Raw genomic sequence first — 20,335 nt, forward strand, 5'->3', positions numbered from 1 at the left:
CCAAAGCTGTGGCCCCTCCTGCCACATCAAAAGTACACCCCCTCCTGCATCATGTCCTGACCTTTTTTTCCTAGTTAAAGGTTTCTTCCCCCACCCCCAGGCTTTCTGGTTCCTTCCTACCGGGGCCTCTCCCCAGCCAGTCCCCAGCAGCTAAGCCTGAATTCTTTCTACTCTTCCTCAGCCACTCAGCTGCCTGCCTTCTTCATTTCTCCTTTCTCGCTGGAGCCCATCCTTCAGAATTCATTCTTCTCTGTCTTCCACTACCCCAGACATCCCTCCATTCCTGTCCCTATCTGTGCCCTCCTGCCCTCTTTTCTTTGAGAAAGAGGTCCAAGGCACACTCTCACCTGTCCCCCTCAAGCCCCTTCCCCTGTGATTTTCCATTTGGATACCCCAGAGCCCCCTCCCCACATTCTAGATTTCCCCAAGGACAGCTCATACCATCAGCTGACCGGCTGTGGGCAGCAGTTACCAGGGCAACAACAAGGGCTGCCTAGGTAGGCAAGTCTGCTGTGAGGTGGAAGGAGACTGGGGCCACGGCCAGGGTCAGCCGGCTGGGCTCCCTCCCCTGCCCCCCAGGGGTCACAAACGAACCAGGCTCTGCGCTGAGCTCAGAGAGAACCAATGGGCCAATGGCAGGGTCCTGGAGTGGTGAGGGTTTTCCCATTCAGGGAAGGCACATCCTGTAGTTCTGTGCTGGGACCTTGGCATCACCTGGCAGGAAATTGCCTTCTGATGCAGCTGCCCTGGTGAAAGACGGGGTCCTTCTCACAGTTCCCGGGGGATCCAGGGTACCAAAGGACAAGCCCAGTCTCCCGTGCTAAGGACCGGGTTTCTCAGATCCTCCCATTCAGGCCTCCCCAGGAGGGGGTGAATCCTTCCTTGGGTGACCAATTCTGGCATTTTGCCCTCTCCCTGCCCCTGAGCATCTGTGCCCTTTAGCACCCCAGGGAGGCAGGGCCCCCAGAGGCCTGCGTTGCTGCTTTTAGGTGATGAGTAGGAGATGCAGGTGCTGGGAGGAGCCAGGTGTTGTCACCCCTCGGTTATCAGTAGAGCCCCCTTTTGCCTCCACCCCGACTCAAACCCCGGCTGTTTCTGCGGAGGCTTGAGGGGCTGTGTGTGTGTATGTGTGCGTGTGAGCAAGCATGAGTGTTACAGGGTTGGGGCCATGGGAGAGGGAAAAAGGCCAGCAGCTCGCCGAGTCTGCTTCCGATTCCGCTTCGTCATGATGCCGGGTTAATGCTCCTCTTGTTTGAGACGGATTGAGCTGCAGCGAGTGATCGAGGTGGAAGAGCAGACAGACACACACAGACACAGAAGCACGCCCTCGGGCCGGCCACACGCTATCAGCTGGAGGTGGGGAGGTTCAGGGAGGGGGGAGGGAGGGGGCAGGGCCCGCCCCGCCAGACGCAGGCTCCAAGCGCCAGCTCGTGGAGAAGCAGGGTGGGGACGAGGGGGTGGGGGCCCAGAGCGTAGGTCCCCTCCTGTGCCACCTCCCCCCACCCACCCACCCACCTACCCCAAGCCGGCGTTTTTCCTGTTATTTGTGCTGTGGGAAAGCACGGCTGGGTTCCTGGAAGAGACGCCTATTACCTTGGCTCTTGAGAAAAAGCGGCAGCCCTGGGACCCGGGCCGGCGCCTGCCCACCCCGGCCTTGGGGCCTCAGAGCGTCTGGGCCCCACTGTCTGGGAAGAGGTAGGTGGCAAGGTCTCCCACCTCTCTTCCCCTCTGTGGGCACTTTGGGCTCTGGGATCCTCCGGGGAGGGGGTCAGCTGTGGCCCCTGTTCAGTGGGAGAATGGTCGTGCGTGGCCAGACCCTGGGACTAGCTGGGTTTGATCTCAACCTGATTTGAGAAAGAGGGTCGGGGTGTTTTATACTGTCACCCAGTACCCCCTTCACCTAGCTGTGCTGGGCAGAAGTCCAAGCGATGGGATGAGGGGGACAGGGGTGGGCAGGGGAGCTGTTCTTTCTTTGCTGAATAACAGGGAGCGCGTAGGGAGGAGAGAGGAAGGGGTTGCCAGTCTCCCTCCCAGTGTGCCAGAGATCTTGAGAGGGGAGCCAGACACACAGACACCTGAATGCTGGTGGGGATGGGTGCGCTCCCTGTGGGGAGGTACCTGGGGAGCCCCTTTCTCGCCCTTGGCTGGCCAGGCTGCGGTGAGAGCCTAACGCAGACTGAGGTTGGGTGGCAGGGCGTGGCCGCAGGCCTGACCCCTGCTCACTCCTGGCCCCTGCCGGAGTGCTTGAAGGGGCTGGGGCTGAGCAGACGTTCAGGCCCCGAAGGATCCAGAGGCACCCTTTTGCTAGTTATGCCCCTTCCTGGGCAGATGCGCCTGGTGTTTCCCTCCCGGGGGCCAGTGTTGCCAGGGTTTGAGAGTCAGGGGAGCAGGGGCAGGTGTAAGAGAAGGAAGGCAGTCAGGCCTCGGGAACGGGGGGAGCAGGAATGCTCCCGGGGAATGGGTAAATGGGGGGCACTGTGTTCCGGTACACGTGCACAGCTTAGAGAGGGGGTGTCAGCACGTGACACGGGTGATTGTGCGCATGGAGAACGGCTGCCGGGGAGGCTCAGTGCGTGGGGGTGAGGGGGTGTCAGTGGCACCGTGTGTCACTGTGGGGGGCCCTGCCGGGAGAGCGGGGGCGTGATCTTGCAAGCAGGGTGCATGGGTTCTGCAACTGTGTTTCAGTGTGGGCTCCTGCGTGTGTGGGTGAAGTCCACACAGTGTGGAGCTGCGTCCGCGTGTGAGCCGCCGTGCTGCTGGCCCCTCCATCTGCTGAACACTGAGTCATACTGTCCACCTCGTAGTGCAGGTCTGTAGGGATTCCTCTTTTGGAGCTCACGTGTGTGTGTGTGTGTGTGTGTGTGTGTGTGTGTGTGTAGACACCAGAATAGTGATATCCCCAGAATTGAGAAGCTGAATTTGGGACACAAGACCCTTGTGTCTTCCCTCTCAATCCAGCTTGTGTAAGTGACACCACAACGAACCAGCCGGACCGGCTATAAATAGAGGCCAGAGCAGGAACATGCTGAGGACCACGCGAGCCTGAGGGGTTGGGGGGAGCTCAGAAAGAGAGGCCTCTTCGGAGGGAAGGCAGAGAGAAAGGCTACAGAGACCCGAGAGTGATCTAGGAGAAACTGGATGAAAAGATGCATATTTGTGTGAGGTAGGAGGAATGGAAGGGGGTGCCTGGGCCCAGGCCTGCTGCCATCAGGGATAAAGACCAGGCAGGGCCTTGAGCAGGGGGGTTCTCAGACCGGGACCCAGATTCGGGGGCCCACCTGCCCCTGCCTGGGGCTCCATCAGAGCGTGAGAGGGTGCTATATAGTGCTGGTATTAGAAGAACCCCAACCCTCGTCCTAGCAGATGGAGCAGGGCTTTAAAAATGGGGATGGGGAGGAGGAAAGGAGAAAAGGGGAGAGAGGGTACAGGCTTTGGGGGTGCTCCACGAACCCCGGCCCCAAGCTAGGAGCCCTCCCCTGCTCTCGCACGCCCTTTTGGGGCAAGCGTGGGTGCCCTCTACACACACACACACACACACACACACACACACACACACACCCTCGGGCCTCCCCTGCTGCTGCTGGTCTGCCCCTGCCCGCCCTTCCCCACTCCACCCTGGGATGGGATGCTGTTTTGGGAACTGGTGACCTAGCTGGATCCTGCCTTTATTTCTGGCATTGAATTGTTGCCACAGTAACTGTGGGGGTGGGGCCGGGAGCAGGACAGTGTGAAAGGGAAACAGAGCCGAGGGAGGAAAGATGAAGAAAGAGAAGAAAAGGGGAATGGAAAGCAGAAAGAGTGGAGAAGGAGCAGGGAGGGGGCAAGGCAGGTGGTCCCACTGTGAGTGAAACTAGAGAAAAGGGAGAGGGGCAAAGTTCCTGCCCACCCTGACCTCAGCCCACTTGGACAGCTCGTTTGCCTCATTTCACAACTCGCTTACTGTCTGCACCACCAGCGGCCAGCCTGGCCTGACCCTGCCCAGGGGCACGAAACCTCCCGGCTCCTTGTCCACAGGCGAGGCCGGGGAGCAGGAATCTGGGTGGCTCCACCATGTAAGGTTAGCCCCAAGGCCCAAGTTCAGATGGAAGTGGGATCTTCGGGGACCCACTGAGAAGTGTCCATTGGCTTTGACCTGAGACGGGTCTGGGTAGGAATTCCAGCCTGACTTCTATTTGGGTGGCCATTGGCATGTCCACCTCTCCGCTGTAGTTCCTCATCTCTAAATGGGGAGGGCGCTGCCTGCGTGAAGGGCAGAGGGGATGCGTGCACGTCCCTGGCACAGTGGCTGGCCCAGCGTGAGCGCTGGTTGGCTTAGGACTTAGGACGGGAGGCCCCCAGCTGTGGTTCTGCCCCTTGAGCCTTCTTCGTTTCTCCGTCCAGGGAGGAGCCAGTTGGGATGGGCGCTCGGGGTTTATCACCCCCCAGCCCGAAGCCCAGAGGTTCTGGTCGCTGCGGAGAGGCAGATGCCAGGCGGGCCGCGAGAGGCGGGGCTGGGCTGGTGGCCCCCGATAAGGCGCGGCTGCGCCCTGGGAGGGCGGGGCACAGATGGACGAGTGAGGAGCACCCCCATCCCAAGGGAGTGAGCAGCTAGGAGGTCCTCTCCACCACCTGGGCTTGCCTGCCTCCACCGCCTTTCTTTCCCTTTCCTTCCATCCCGCCCTCCCTTCCTGCTGCAGCCTGCCCTCTTGGTCTCTGTCCACCGGAGGCTGCTGGGATGGGGGCAGCGCATTGTGCCTGTGTGACACGGCCGGGTGTGTCCAGAGGGGAGAGAGGGTCAGGACTGGGGGAGGGGGACGGTGGGTGTTGACTTCAGAGGGAAGGAGCTTTGGGGGGGGGGGCCGCTCGGGGGGGGGGGGGTAAGCAGTTGCCTGCATGCTGGGATTTGAGAGAAGCCAAGAAAACCCTCTTTCCCTCCCCCTCTCCTTCCTCTCTCCTTCTCCCTCCTGAGAGACAGAGAGAGGACACTCCACCCCACACATTTTTCCTGAAAATTTCACCAGTAAGACCTTCACTTCTTAAGGCGAGCCCCAAATTAAAATGCCGTGCCCTGGAAGGTAAGCGATCAGCTGGCTGGCGTGAGCCGGCCCTGGTGGAGTGTGGCCCCAGGGAAGGGAGGCGCTGAGGCTCAGCGGGGAGACCCAGCCCAGGGGACGGCACGGGCTTGCAGACCGCCCTGGATAGGAAGGGTCTGGGGAACAGAGCAGAGACATCATTATTTCAGATCACATTTCTGAGTGGCCATGCCTGAAGGCAGTGTTGGTGCACATGTGAGTGTGGGTTCAGGGCATGATTGTGCCCCGCTGTGACTTGGCTCATCGTGGACCCTTCCCCTCCCTCCTTGCCTGGGCGAGTACCTCTCTGATATACAGTCATCGCCCCATTCAGTACCCGCCGCCCGCCCTCCCCACACACACACTGGTGTTCAAGGGGAGGGTGCCAAGGCCACCACCAGGCTCAGCCTGAGGCTCCAGAACACATTGAAACTCTCTTCTCCCTGGTGGCTCAGCCATCCTCACTCCCCACCATTCCTTTTCTACTCTCTTCAGCCTCTGTCCCACCAACCTTAAGATCTGCATATGGCCTTCCCTGTCACTTTTCCTGGGAAAATAAGGGTCTGGCCCAGGCTACAGGACCCTGTGTTGTGGATACCAACTTTCCCTTTCCTGTCCTTCAGGGAAGCCCAAGTTTTCCTTCCAAAGCCAGCCCTCCACTTGGGCCTGGACCGCATCCCTCCCCCTGCAGGGACCCTATATCCTCTCCACTCTTCCCTCCCCAGTGCCTACAAAGGAGTTCCAGTCTCCCCTTTCCTTAAACACCTTCAGCCAGGGACACCTGGGTGCCTCAATCGGCTAAGCGTCTGCCTTCGGCTCAGGTCATGATCCCAGGGTCCTGGGATCGAGTCCCGCATCAGGATCCCTGCTCCGCGGGAAGCCTGCTTCTCCCCCTCCTCGCTGCTCCTGCTCTATCTCTGTCTCTCTCAAATAAATAAATAAAATCTTTAAAAAAAAAAAAAAAAATTAAAAAAAAAACACCTTCAGCCAATCTGGCCTCCTCCAAAGCCACTCTCCAACCCCCTCTGGCCCTTCTGTCCCACTCCCCTGCCTGTGTCCTAGCCAGGCCTGCCCTGACAAGGAGGCCTCACTTTTCCTCTGGAAATGCTCCTGGAGGCCACTGACATGGAAAGCCATACTCCCTCTAGCACTTCCCTCCTCTGGCCACAGACTCTTGGCTTCATGACTTTTCCTCAGCCCTTCCCTCCCACCCTCGCTCTCCATACTTACTGCACTCAAGTGCACTAGATACACCCCCTGCCCCCAAGGAGCGGGCCATCTCCTTTTCCTGGTCCCTTTCATGCCATCTGTGATGATTTTTCTTCTAGTGCCCTAGGTGTTTCCTAGGATGCTGGTTTTGAACTTCTTTCTCCCTTGGCAACCTCACATGCCGACTACCACCTCTAGTCAGATGACTCCTAAATCTCTTTCCAGCCCACCCCTCCCTCAACCTTTGGTTCCTCTTGGACATGCCACCTGCTCATCAACCGTCCCCACCTCCACCTCAAGCAGGCATTAAGTGAACTCACTGCTGCCCCTTCTTCTGTCTCTGAGCCAGCCACCTACCCCTGCCCTGGGGGGCTCTCCAGATCGAGTCTGTTTGGCACATTTTGCCTCTAGGATCTCTACCATTTGCCTCCTGTCCATCTTGGGCCATGCGCACAGGTCTAGGCCCTCACAAGCCCATGCTGGAACTATTCCTGTAGCTTCCAGGCTGGTCTCTGTCCATGCTGCCCCTTCCTGTCCAGTCCCACCTCCCAGGCTGCAGCCACATTCATCGTCCCAAAGCGCTGCTTGGATCTGTCTCTTCGTTGTTTGAAAAAAGTTTCTAAGCGTTCTATGGACCTGTTGCCCACAAAATGCAATCTAAATCCCCTGGTCTGGGTTGGAGGCCTCCATAATCTGACCCCCAACCTCTTGCCCAACACATAGCTCAACCTCATGAGCTCTACAATTTAGCCATATTTGCTGTTCCCCAGACAGACCCAGTGCTCCCTGTTCCCCGCCTCCCCCCGCCGCCCCATGCCCCTACTTTTGCTCATGCTGCCTTCCTTCTCTTTCAAGAATCCATTCTTTAGTTTTTGCATGAACTCAAACTGGGCATTCAAGGCCTACTTCAAATACCTCCTCTAAGGAATCTTTTTTATTTTCCCTTCTCGACACCCCAGCAGAAATGGTTCCTCGTCCTGTGACCTCTCACGGCTCCTTCTGTTATCTTATCTGCTTTGCGTGGGAGTTATCTATATACATTTCTCATTTCTGCAGGAGCAGCTTGGCTCCCTTGCCTCATCTTTCTTTTCTCCATAAGACTTATCACAGAATGTTGTCTGTGGTTATTGCAGAATAGGTGCTCAGGAAGTATTTGATGAATGGATGGATAAAGCAATATATGATTGGGTGGGTGGGTAGATGGTTGGTGGATGGATGGATGAGTGGATGAATGGAGGGATGGATGGACAAGTGGAGGAATGAGTGGATGGATGGATAGATGAATGGATGGATGGGTGGATGGTTGGATGGATAGGTGGGTAGATATATGGATGAATGAGTGTTTGGCTCTAAGGCTAAGCCATGCATACAGCTAGTTTGACAATGGCTATTAACTCAGTAAAGATCAGGGGCGCCTGGGTGGCTCAGTCGGTTGAGCATCTGCCTTTGGCTCAGGTCATGATCCCAGGGTCCTGGAATCGAGTCCTGCATCGGGCTCCTTGCTCGGCGGGGAGCCTGCTTCTCCCTCTGCCTGCCGCTCCCCCTGCTTGTGCTCTCTCTCTCTTTCCGACAAATAAATAAAATCTTAAAAAAAAACAAAAAACACAGTTAAGATCAGAGAGGAGTGAAAGAGAGCTAACAGCTCTTTGAATATGTATTAGAGTTTATGCTGATCCTCAGACACCTAGTTATAAAAGCATTACAAAGTGAGAGCTAAGAAGGCCAGAGAAGGATAAAGCTCTGGAATGGAGTCTTTCCATGGACACCAAATACCTAGTGTGACTCTGACAGCAAGGGACTTGTCTTGGAGAAACCTTGACTCTAGAATTCCAAGAAGACTTGAGAAATGTGGCAGATTTTAGTCTATCCCCACAATGCATCTGGCACAGTACTAGCTAGGCACTTTGAACCATGCCAGTGCTGAAGACACAGTCATTTTCAGCTCCATGACTCTGGACAACTTTTTAACCTCTTTGAGCCTCAGTTTTCTCATCTGTAAAATGGGTCTACCTTATAGGGATGTTGGAGGGGATGAAACATATCATCCTTTTAAACTGCTTATTAGGGGAGCCCAGCTGGCTCAGTTGGTGGAGCATGTGACTCTTGATCTTGGGGTTGTAGGTTCGAGCCCCACATTGGGTGTAGAGATTACTTAAAAATAAAATCTTAAAAAAAATAAAGTGCTTATCAAAGTACCTAGCATGAGCATTCAAAAAATGATGGCAATTGCTTTGTTATTTTGCCCTCCAGAAGTTAGCACTCATTCTGGTTAGTGAAAAAAACATGTTCCTGTTTTAGGCAACATATAATCAAGGGCTAAGTTATATGGGTCTCTTTTTCAGTCCCACTGGAATTCAGAGAAGGGTGATCAGAAGGACTAGAATAGTAGGGGAGGCCTCCGAGAGGAGGAGGGTTAGGATGGACCCTGAAGGACAAGTGGGATCTGGGAGACAAGGAGGTGGACAGAGAATAATGGAAGGGCATGCGCAGAAGCAGGAAAGTGGGAGTGAGGGCTGTTCGTGCAGCAAGCCGGTGGTTTTGGTGGTGGAGAGAAGGTGAACCGAAGAATGGTCTGATACAAAGTAACAGATGATAAGATTGGGAGCACCAATGGCCTCAGTCTCTCATTACCCCCTGTGGTAAAGAATGGCTACGAAATAGACATCTAAGTTCATTAGTCCTTGAGGAAAAATAAATAATAATGGCTAATACTCTACATAGAATTTACAATGTTTTAAGCACTTTACCTGTTATAACTTATCTAATACTCAGAGTCTCACCATGACATAGATACATGACACAGTACTGTCTTCCATTTCACAGATGAGAAACGTGAGGCACAGAGAGAGTAAGTAACTTGCCCAAGGTCACACAGCTGCTGAGTAGCAGAGTCTATACCCACCCCCAAGAACTCCAGTCCGGAGCTCATGCTTTTAATTTCCACCTTATGCTGCCTCTTCCCTGAACCTGCTGTAGCCATCAGCTCTCTTCACGGCCAGCAAATGGGAAGATAGTCTCACTGCCACCATTGCTGGAAGCTCAGCCAGGCATTCACCGAGCAGGTATTATGTGTCCAGCGCAAGGGGCAGGGGGAGTTTTGCTAAGGGAATTAGCGATGAAGGCTGAAGGTGAAGACACCAAGACATGGCCCCAGGGAACTCATAATCTACTGCAGCAGACACGACCCAGCTCTCTAGGAGCAAAGAGAGAGCAGTGTGGGGCAGGATGGCTTCCTGCTGAGCCTCAGGGGTGCTGTCCTGCAGTGAAGCAACCGTACAGAGAGAGGGCAGAGGGCAGCCGCGCGCAGGCATCCTGAGAAGGCTTCGGACAGCTGGGATGTGGCCTCGGCCCCAAATCACACGCCTGCAAGTGAGACTGACTGCTGGACAGGGACAGGGATGTGGGGGCTGTGGGCTCCCTGCAGTCTCCTCTCCCATCTTCCCTGCAGTGGAACCCAGGGCAGGGGACAGGGACAGGGACACAGGGGATGTGGGCTCCCTCCAGCCTCCCCTCCCTTCTCCATGGCACCCCCCCCACCCATGACCTGACCACTCATGCCAAGTCAGTTTGGCTCCATCCCGTCCTCCCCGTCTGTCCACCTCATAGGTTCAGTAGGGCCCTCTGGGCTATGAGACAGAGGGGCGCACAGTGGACAATGGATTGAGGGGGGGAAGAGGGCCAGGGGCCAGCAGAGAGCCAGAGAGAGAGGCCACGCGGCAAGGGCCGTGGGGAGTGAGAAGCGGGGAGTGAACCCGGCCTGCGGGCCCAGGGCAGGGCAGGGCCAGGCAGGTGTGACAAAGCAGGAATGTAGAGGCTGCACCGGAACGGCTGACCCCTGTAGTCATTTCCTTTCCAGCCAGAGAACAATGGCTCAAAAACAAGTGCAGCCCCTCCGCTTTCCCGCCTCGCCGTCCCCACGCGCACTGGCCTTCCCGGGGCTGAGCGAACGGAAAGCCGGAACCCTGGAGGGCGCTGGCTCCCTTCCGCCCTGCTCTCCCGAGCTCCCTGAGGTCCGGGGCCCCACCGCCCTCACCCGCACGTCCTCCCTCCCGTCGCAGGCCCGGCACTCGGTCCGCAGCCGGAGAGTCACTGAGGGATGAGGACGCCACAGCCCGGTGGACCGCACTTTCTGCTCTCGTGGCCCCGAGCACGCGGCGCCCAGGAGCCGGGCCGAGCCTGACGCCCTGTCGTCTCCCCTCGCGCACGGGGCTCTGCGAGTGACCCGACCGGCCGGCCCCCTGCTGCATGGAGCGGCTGCAGAAGGTGCGCGGGGGCCGCCCCCACGTCCGGGCGGTGGCCCGGGCAGCGGGTGGGGCCAGGCTTCCCCGCCGAGGGTCAGGTCGGGAGTCGACGGTGCCACCTGGTGGCTGCCCGCGGCGCCGCACGCCGGGGCCCCAGAGGCCTAGGGAAGCCCGCCCCCGCCCCCGCCCCCGCCGCTCCCTCCCGCCCTCCGCCCGGGGCCCTCCGCCCGGTGGAGAGCCCTGCCCGCTCCCGGCCCTGGCACGCACGCTCATTCCCACCCGCCCGCCTTTCACTCTCCCCAGCAACCACTTACCTCCCCTGGGAGCGTCAGCTCCTCCCGAGGCTCCAGTGTTCCCGGCTCTCCCTCCAGCATCGTGGTGAGTACCTCTCGGCCACCAGCACCCTCAGGCCACCAGCACCCTCAGGGAGGGGGTGGGGTGGGGGACATGCTGGGCCGCTTCACCCAGAGCCTCCCAGACCATGGTCCTGCCAGGGCTGCTAGGCAGAGAGAAGCCAGAAAGCCAGAGAAGTTTCCCCACATCCACCTTCTGCTGGTCTGGTCCTGCCTCGTTGTACCCGAAGTGCTAGGTGAAGGACTATCATTTTTTAAGGTGACTCTCTAAACCCTTAAAATTAAAACAATAGAATTATTAACTAATAGGAACTGGCATCTCAAATGGCTGCCTGTTTTCTTCCTGATAAATCGCAAGTCTAGTTCCTAAGGCCAGTATTCTAGGTGAGGCTTTCGGCACATCTGCTCCATTCCTACCGTTTCCCTTCAGGCCAAGATGGACAATCAAGTGCTGGGCTACAAGGACTTGGCTGCCATCCCCAAGGACAAGGCCATCCTGGACATCGAGCGGCCTGACCTCATGATCTATGAGCCCCACTTTACCTATTCTGTTCTGGAACACGTGGAGCTGCCCAGAAGCCGGGAGGTGAGGGGTGGGAGGCTCCTCTTGGACGGGACTTGGGGGAAGGGCTCCCCCAGCCGCACAGGGGAGGAGGTGGAATCCCTCTCATGCTTCCTTTCCTGGCGGCCAGACTCCAAAACAAGAAAGGGAACTGTGGGCAGAAATCAACCAGTGGTCCAGGCAGTGTCTGTGGAGAGCAGGCAGAGACCGGCTGGAGGCTGGAAGGTAGCTCCAAGTAGAGAACAGGGGAGGCCATGTTTGAATGGCAGCTGCACAGAGCTGGGGGCCGGGCCGTGGAGGAGAAGCGTGGGAATGGCCAGAAAGAGCAAACTGGCCCAAAGCCCTCAGGAACACTGGACTCGGAGGCTGGAAGTCCTCGCTGAGTGACCGTGTGAAGGTGTGGTTTCAGCTTCCCCTCCTGTAGAATAGAGGTGATACATCTGCCCATCCACCTCACCAGCGATTTAAGTGCCAGAGATAACTCACAGCAACTACTCTGTAGACTGTCTTCCAGAAAGGGATAGTGTCACAGCTGAGCAGTGAGCTGGAGGCAGGCTGTGGGGAGACGTAACTGCCCTGCACGGAGCCCAGACTCCATCCTGGATGCGTGTGGCTCTTGGCCCTTCCCCCTGGGTGCTAGACTCTGAGGACAGGGCCAGAGCCACCTTCAGTTGGCCCTCAGAGCACAAGCACACTGCTGCAAGATCCCGTGCCTTCTTCACGCATCCAGAGAAAGAGAGGACTCTGCCCAGGACAGCGCTAAGAGGGAGAAGGATGGAGGGCCAGTGCTGGGAACTGGCAAGGACTGAGAGAGAAGACGTGGCTCAGAAATTGGCTGGGCAAGGGTGCAGAGTTGGGTGGGGGATGAAGTGGCCCCTCCGGGGTTCTAGGGATGAGCATTTCCCCCTACCCTTGTGGCTCTGACCAGCCTCCTCTCCATCCGCAGCGCTCACTGTCACCCAAATCCACATCCCCCCCACCATCCCCAGAGGTGAGTCTGCCCCACACCTGACACTTGCCCAGCTCCCCACCCCCACACAGATGCAGAGCCCACGGGATGACCTCATCCTGTCGCCGACCAGCTCTGGGTCCATCTGTCTGTCTGACCCAGGACCTCATTTAACCCTTACTCCCTGGGTCAGACACCATGAGCAGGTCGAGTCCTTGGATACCCTTCCTCTGCCCTGGGGTTGGGGGCTCATGGGCTGCTAGGGTGGGGGGACAGAGCTGGTGGAGTGAGGTGAAGCAGGGTCTCCATGGGTTGGAGAGGGTAGGATGGGGGACCTGGGAGCTTCAGTCAACCACACTTCTCTGCAGGTGTGGGCGGAGAGCCGGTCCCCTGGAACCATCTCTCAGGCTTCAGCCCCGAGAACCACCGGGACCCCCCGGACCCCCCTACCCCATTTCCACCATCCTGGTAGGTTTTACTGTCAGTGTGGTGGCACCCTTTCCCTAGGACCTCTTTTTCCTACAGGGACCCAAGCTTCTTATTCTCAATCCTCTACTCTCTGGGGTATATGCTCACCCTAGAATGGCCGGACCCCCTGATGCCAGGACCCCAGGCAGAACTCCCCAGAATAATGGGCCCTGTCATGCCTTTGCTCCCACCCAACGAGAAAAGTGCAAAAAGCCCCAACCCCCTGAGGGACAGTTCCAGAAACTCTGGTTCTGTCTCGGCTCTGGGCAGGAGCCTGTGAATGTCCTTGCTTTCTCCTATCCTGTTTGTGCCCTTCTCCTTACGGAGCTGGCCTCGCCCACCATCAGCATATCCTTCTTCTCATCGGCTCTTGCTCCCTGTCCACAGAGACCACCCGCCCGGATTCCAACATCTACAAGAAGCCACCTATCTACAAGCAGAGAGGTGAGGGCTCCCCTCACTGAGCTGGGCTGGGAGGCCATGGGAAGAAGGCTGTTCATAACACACATAACCTTTGCCCTGTGTCCTTTGTTGTGCCGTGTTTTCACCTGCCACAGGTGTGAACAGGGATAGGAGAGGGAGTTGGGGGCTAGGGTGGGCCCAGTTGGCCTGGCTTGGGGTGGGGACTGACCCTGGCCTCCGCCTGCAGAGTCCACAGGAGGCAGCCCTCAGAGCAAGCACCTCATCGAGGACCTCATCATCGAGTCCTCCAAGTTCCCTGCAGCCCAGCCGCCTGACCCCAACCAGCCCGCCAAGATTGAAACCGACTATTGGCCATGCCCCCCGTCGCTGGCAGTCGTGGGTAGGAGACCGTGTTGGAGAGGGGAGGGGAGGCCCAGGACACCGCCTCACAGTCCCTGTTGAAGTTCCACGAACCCACCTTCTCCGCACTGCCACCCTATGTCCTTCGTGACCCCCCTGGCTCATCACTATTCCCTGCCTTCCGCCAGCTCTTGGTGTCTGTGGCCCTGCTTGTTGGTCTTTCAATCCCTTTCCGTTCACTTACTGGACCACTCAGCAGACATTGACCAAACATCAGCATCCCAGGCTCTGTGATAGGAGCTCTGAAAAAGAGAAAAAGGAATGAGACAAGGTCTCGGTCCCCAGTGCACTTAGGTCGTGTGACTGTGTTGCCTACTCAGCTTTAGCACAAGGCTAGAGAATGTTACTTTTCTTTTTTTTTTTAAGGATTTTATTTCTTTGTTGTAGAGAGAGAGAGACAGAGATAGCAAGAGAAAGCGGGAGCAGGGAGGAGAGGGAGAAGCAGGCTCCCCGCTGAGCAGGGAGCCCGACACAGGTCTTGTTCCCAGGACCCCAGGATCATGACCTGAGCTGAAGGCAGACGCCCAACCGACGGAGCCCCCCCCCGACGCCCCTCCTTTTATTTTTTACAAAATAACGTGTAGTGTTCCCTTGAAGGGCAGCCCAGTGGCAGGCACAAAGGCAGCACCTGCTGCGTGCTTGCCGAGGGAATGGCGGACTGACCAGCCTGCCTTTGCCCCTGTTCCCCAGAGACAGAATGGAGGAAACGGAAAGCATCTCGGAGGGGGGCAGAGGAAGAGGAAGAGGAGGAAGATGATGACTCCGGGGAGGAGATGAAGGCTCTCAGGGAGCGTCAGCGAGAGGAACTCAGTAAGGTAGCATCTCGCTTCGCCCCAGCCACCCTGCCCGTGTCTTCTTGGGGACAAAAGTCCCAGGTCTCTAGCTGTTCTGTTCTGAATGGTTTCATGCCTGAAAAACATCCTCGTATGAACATGAGGAATTCCCCTTCTTCCCAGGACATCAGGTTGCTGCTACTGAAGGGACACCAGGATTTCATGCTGCTTTGGGGGAACACTAGTTAACTTAGGATTAAAGGAAAGAAAAGGGTGCCCCCCTCCCAGTGCCAGGCTTCAGGAGGCTAAGTTCGTGGGAAGAGGAGCAAGGAGAGCAGGAGAGAGGATGTCAGGAGTCATGGAAAGGTCACCGAGAGTGGCCTGGGCTGGTGCTCTGGGAGAGTGACCTGGGATGCAGAGGCCACGTGGATGCAGTTACACGGAGCAGCGCCGACTCCTTGCTCTCGAGGGTGGCCAGACCCAGCGTGGTAGCACCATCAGACCAGAGTGACAGGCCCCACGGGCTCCAGGGCACAGCCCAGCCACTCTGGAAACCTGTCCCCAGTCCTGCCTGCAGATACCCAGCTCCGATGGAGAGGAGAACTGAGTACGGAAGTCTTCCTCTCTCCTTCCCCAGGTTACTTCCAACTTGGGAAAGATGATCTTGAAAGAAGAGATGGAAAAGTCATTGCCTATCCGGAGGAAAACCCGCTCTCTGCCCGACCGGACACCCTTTCATACCTGTGAGTGCCACGGCCGGGGCCCCCGAATCACCTGGCCAGACCTCGAGGCCAGAACCAGAGTCTGAGTCTGCCTATCATATGGGGGGACAGGGGACAGAAGATCAAGGCATTCATGCTCTCCTTAGGGCAAGGATACCAGTCATGGAATAAGACTAGATGATAAAGATACTATCAGCTAAAGCAGAATGAGCAAATTTCATTTCATTGACCAAACGTTTATTGAATGTCTAACATATGCTAGACACTGGGGATTATAAAGAGTCAAAAAATATATCCTCCTTCAGTAGCTTCCAGTCCAGGGGGAAATTGACATGGAAATTAAATGGAAACTGGGGTCAGTGTACTGGGGCCATGCTGTGATGACATGAGAGCACACAGTGAGTGCTTCGAGGGGACCGTGACAGGGCCTGGGGCCAGAGGGCTGGGGGGGTAATTAGGTCTGGAAGAGAAAGACAAAGTGAGGGGGGAGAAGGGCACTGCGGACACTGGGGACAGCATGGGCCCAGAGGCAAGGAACAGGAAACATTCTGGCCAGCTTACAGGACCTGCAGGAGCCTGCAGTTCCAGAACCCAGAGTGCCCCTTGGGGTGGCAGGGATTAGCCAGAGAGACGGGGGTGGCCTGAGCTTTGGGTACTATGCCTCAATCACTTGAGTCTAGCCTGGACTTCCCTAGAGCAGCACGGCTGGAGCTGAGGGAGGGAGATGTGAGAACCCAAGCTGAAACTCTGAGGCCTCTAAAAGCTTAGCCTCGGAGCCACGGAGCATCACTCCTCCTACCTCCTGTTGGTCAGAGCAGCTCAGGGGCAGCCTAGACTCAAGGGAGGGGAGAGGCATTCTTCGGAGACACTCCACCACATTTCCCAATGGGCTGGGTAAGGGCTAAAGCTGTACATAGGTCCAGAGAAGGGCAGTGGGTTTAAAAAACATATAGGATTTGGAGTCAGCCGAACGGAGATGATGAGGGAGGGGGCTTGGGGGAAGAACAAAAGGACCAGTTTGGGACATGCTGGGCTTGAAGCACATGTAGGTGGGAGCCAGGTCTTACTGAGTTGGAAGCTTGCAGGGCGAGGTGAGTCTTCAGCTTGTGTATAGTAGTAAGAGCTTGAGAGAAAATGGGATCATGGGGAGAAGAGAGGGAAGGGAGGATGTCGAGGCTGTGCCCTGGAGCGCTCCCGCCCCCAGCGAGATCCAGGTTGGGGAGGCAGGCCTCCGGCCTCCTCGAAAAGCCTCTTGCTCCGCAGGCTGGGGACTTGGGTCTGGGAGCGGGTGCCAGGAGAAGTTGAGGTTGTCTGCTGAGCGGAAGCAGGGTGAGGCTGGGCGACGTTGGGAAGGTTTGGACTAGCCGCTGCAGGGAAGGGGCCCTGGTGCACGGCGGTCCGTCTGTATGAGGGAGTCTAGCAGCGTGGGCTTTATCTCCATGGCCTGCAGGCAGCAGGCTGATCCAGGGTTAGGGTTTTATAAGGCAGGCGCTGAGGGAGGAGGGGCCAGGGGAGCTGCTGACCACTGGGGTGAAGGTCGGGGGTGGCGGGGGGGGGGGGAGATCAAGACCCCGGAGGTCCCCATGACACTGACGAACAGATGTGTTGGGAGTGAGGCTGAGGGGAAGCTGCAAACAAGGAAGGGTGTGGTGTGGTGGCTGCAAAGTGGGATTCCTGGGCTTCAGATGGCAAGGTGCAGCCATTGTGGACAAGACCCCAGGGGTGGTCATTTGAAGGGGCTGCCTCATGCGGAGTGGAGGTGGAGGCCACTGGGGTGTGGGATTCAAGGAGCCGTAAGGGCCGTATGTGCACAGACATCCACAGGGTCACTGAGAGTACCCAGGATGATATTTCAGTATGAGTGGGAGGAGTTACAGTAGGGCCATTTTAGAGAATGTAGAATAGTGAAGGCCTCAAGAAAGAGGCAGATGGAGAGATGCCCCGAAGGTTGGATTCAATCTTCATGTTCCACCAGATTTTGCTATTCAGTCAAAATTAGCTTTTTAACTTCCATTTTGGCCTTGCAAAGTAGAATAGCCAAATGTCTACCTCATCATCATTTTTGGCATCCCTGAACTTGTATGTGACCAGTGAACACATGATTGCATAGGTTACAGTCATAGCTAATCAACCTCAACAATTTCAGAAGTTTTTTTAAAGATTTTTTTTTACTTATTAGAGAGAGAGAGCGTGTGAGCAGGGGGAAGGGCAGAGGGAGAGAGAAAATCCCAAGCAGACTCCATGCTGAGCCCGGAGCCCAACGTGGGGCTCGATCTTAGGACCCTGAGATCATGACCTGAGCCTAAAGCAAGTCGGACACTTAACCTACTGAGCCACCCAGATGCCTTCAACAATTTCAGAATTATGAACAGGCATGTCATTCTTTGTAGTAACATTGAAATGGTCACTTTCAAACATAAATAAGCATTCTAAAAGTAATTTGAAGTGCAAATTTTATGTGTTTTGTAGGTTGAAATTCTATCAGTCACTTGAAATGTAAATGTATACTTATTCTCACAAAAGTGAAATGCTGGGGCGCCTGGGTGGCTCAGTCTGCTAAGCGTCGGCCTTCAGCTCAGGTCATGATCCCAGTGTCCTGGAATTGAGCCCCGAATTCGGCTCCCCTGCTCAGCAGGGAGTCTACTTCTCCCTTTCCCTCTGCCCCTTCCCCTGCTTGTGCTGTCTCTCTATCAAATAAATTAAAATCTTTTTAAAAAAAAAGTGAAATGCTTCAATAATGAATGATCTTTGTAGAAACAGAGAATTTCCTGCACAAAAGTAAGAAGTATTAAAAAAAGTATTAAGAGGGGCGCCTGGGTGGCTCAGTCGTTAAGCGTCTGCCTTCGGCTCAGGTCATGATCCCAGGGTCCTGGGATCGAGTCCCGCATCGGGCTCCCTGCTCGGCAGGAAGCCTGCTTCTCCCTCTCCCACTCCCCCTGCTTGTGTTCCTGCTCTCGCTGTCTCTCTCTCTGTCAAATAAATAAATAAAATCTTTAAAAAAAATAAATAAATAAATAAAAAATAAAAAATAAAAAAAGTATTAAGAAAAATGAGTTCCTCAAAACACATTTTGTTCTCACCAAACTTCCAAACAACAGCTTTTAAAAGGATGTTTTAAGAAGACAATTTTTGATAGTTTTGAATCTATCAAGGCTAAACCTTCAAACAAAAATGTTTATCGGGATGCCTGGCTGGCTTAGTCAGAGGGGCGTGTGACTATTGATCTTGGGGTCATGAGTTCGAGCCTTTCATTGGGTGTAGAGATTACTTACTTAAATAAATACACTTTAAAGATGTTTATCAAAATGATTGCCATAGAATGCCGATGATTTCTAGCACTTGGACATGAAAGAGTTTTGCGATATGGCCAAACTAAGAATCTTAATTACAAAGTTCTTTTTAGGAAAACCTGTTAACTGAAACCAGTTTTCTTGAGTTACAATCTGCGGGGCAAGAAAGCTAAGTGATATCATGAAATGTGTAAGTTGAAAGTTACATCTGATCTTGCAAATGGGAAGTCTATATATATAATTTTAAGGAAGCTTTACACACGCTGTGGGGTTTGAACTCGAGACCCCTGAGATCAAGAGTCCCATGCTCTGCTGACTGAGCCAGCCAGGTGCCCCACAAATGTGACGTATATTGACTGCTGGGACAGTCTAGCAGCTGATGGTGCAGAGGAAATGATCATTTCTGTATTGTAGCATCAAACGTCTGAGATTTGATTACTAATATTGCTAATAATAAAATTGTAATGATTCAATTATTTTGACTAAATTTCAGATATATTTTTATAGCCCAGAATTTCATTTTATGATGGTGAGCCTCATCCTCTGGCCATCATTGGCTAACTATCAATTTTAACACTCAAGCATTTCACCCAGGTGTGTGTGTGTGTGTGTGTGTGTGTTTATTTATTTATTTTTTTAAATATTTTATTTATTTATTTGAGAAAGAGAAAGCACAAGCAGGGGGGAGGAACAGAGGGAGAGGGAGAAGCAGGCCTCCCACGGAGCAGGGAGCCCGATGCGGGGCTCAATCCCAGGACCTTGGGATCATGACCTGAGCCAAAGGCAGATGCTTAACGGACTGATCCACCCAGGCACCCCCAGATGTGTATTTAGTTAGCTCAGAGCCGGCTGCACAGTGCCACTTGCAGAAGGTAATGGGCAGGAGCCAGAAGCCAGCAGGGGCCCCCCCGGGCCCCCCAGGTCCATGCTTCACTGCCTTGCTTCTGGCAGGGGAGGCCAAGGAGGCAGCCCTCTCAGGAATGATAGACCAAAGGCACTGAGCGGGGCCTCTTGCTCTCTTGCAGCCTTGCATGCAGGCACATCGAAGTCGTCTTCTCTCCCCGCCTATGGCAGGACCACGCTGAGCCGGGTAAGGTCCCAGGCCAGAGATCACAGACTGTGAGGAAAGTGTGCCTTCGGGCACCTCAGAGGGACTGAGCTACTTGGGCACCCTGGGGGAGCAGTGCCGAGTTCTCCAGCCTCCTTCTGATCCCTTCGTGTCCTTTCTAGCTACAGTCCACAGACTTCAGCCCCTCTGGGAGTGAGACTGGAAGCCCAGGTGAGAGGCAGGGCCGCCCAATGCCAGGCGAGCTGGGAACGGGGCCTCAGCAGGCCCCAGGGCAACCCGCGTCTGTGATGTGGGCAGGGCTGTGGCTGGAGGTCGGGGAGGCTGAGCTGGCAGGTTTGGAGGCCTGCTGACCTTAGGGCTGCCTCTGGACAATGATTTTTGTCTCCCACAGGCCTGCAGGTGAGTGCCTTCTGGAGGGGAACACGCCGAGCAGCAGAAGACATGGACGGGTGACTGGAGAGTTGGGGGGGCGGAGGGTGTGGGGCCACAGAGCTGCATGGTGAGGACACAAGAAGCCAGGGTAAGGCTGGGGAGGTCTCCCTGCCCCACTCTGGCTCACTGCGGCTTTGGTCTCCCCAGAACGGAGAGGGCCAGAGGGGGAGGATGGACCGGGGGAACTCCCTGCCCTGTGTGCTGGAGCAGAAGGTGAGGGGCAGGGGCAGAGCCAGGGGTGGGGGGCAGGGGACAGAACCATCTGCAGTGGGGGTGGGCCAGCCAGCCGGTGGGGAGAAGCCAGGGAAGTGAATGCACTAGGGGTCGATGATGGGAGGGGCAGCAGGGAAGTTGGGGAGATGGTTGGCAAAGATGGCATGAGCCCCAATGGCCC

General features: G+C 55.8%; 1 protein-coding gene across 11 annotated transcripts in view; it reads left to right on the plus strand.

Annotated features, from left to right (window-relative positions):
• The window catches only part of DMTN (dematin actin binding protein), a 28,349-nt gene that overhangs the window by 6,349 nt on the left and 1,665 nt on the right, over nt 1–20,335 (plus strand). For 2 of the 11 annotated variants that reach the window (XM_032389118.1, XM_032389116.1), the window contains exons 2-14: nt 10,319–10,523; nt 10,805–10,879; nt 11,285–11,440; nt 12,363–12,407; nt 12,734–12,833; nt 13,221–13,277; nt 13,483–13,635; nt 14,346–14,470; nt 15,066–15,171; nt 19,466–19,530; nt 19,671–19,719; nt 19,901–19,908; nt 20,089–20,154. In XM_032389118.1, the coding sequence (XP_032245009.1) occupies nt 10,506–10,523; nt 10,805–10,879; nt 11,285–11,440; nt 12,363–12,407; nt 12,734–12,833; nt 13,221–13,277; nt 13,483–13,635; nt 14,346–14,470; nt 15,066–15,171; nt 19,466–19,530; nt 19,671–19,719; nt 19,901–19,908; nt 20,089–20,154 (1,023 nt within the window). In that variant the 5' untranslated portion in view covers nt 10,319–10,505. Of the gene's footprint in view, nt 1–1,005; nt 1,357–1,527; nt 1,696–2,909; nt 3,164–10,318; nt 10,524–10,804; nt 10,880–11,284; nt 11,441–12,362; nt 12,408–12,733; nt 12,834–13,220; nt 13,278–13,482; nt 13,636–14,345; nt 14,471–15,065; nt 15,172–19,465; nt 19,531–19,670; nt 19,720–19,900; nt 19,909–20,088; nt 20,155–20,335 lie in introns of those variants that run through there. The other 9 variants (XM_032389119.1, XM_032389117.1, XM_032389120.1 and 6 more) reach the window with 9 other exon arrangements.

Source organism: Phoca vitulina, unplaced genomic scaffold (assembly GCF_004348235.1).
Source record: "Phoca vitulina isolate PV1807 unplaced genomic scaffold, GSC_HSeal_1.0 scaffold53, whole genome shotgun sequence".
NCBI lineage: Eukaryota > Metazoa > Chordata > Mammalia > Carnivora > Phocidae > Phoca > Phoca vitulina.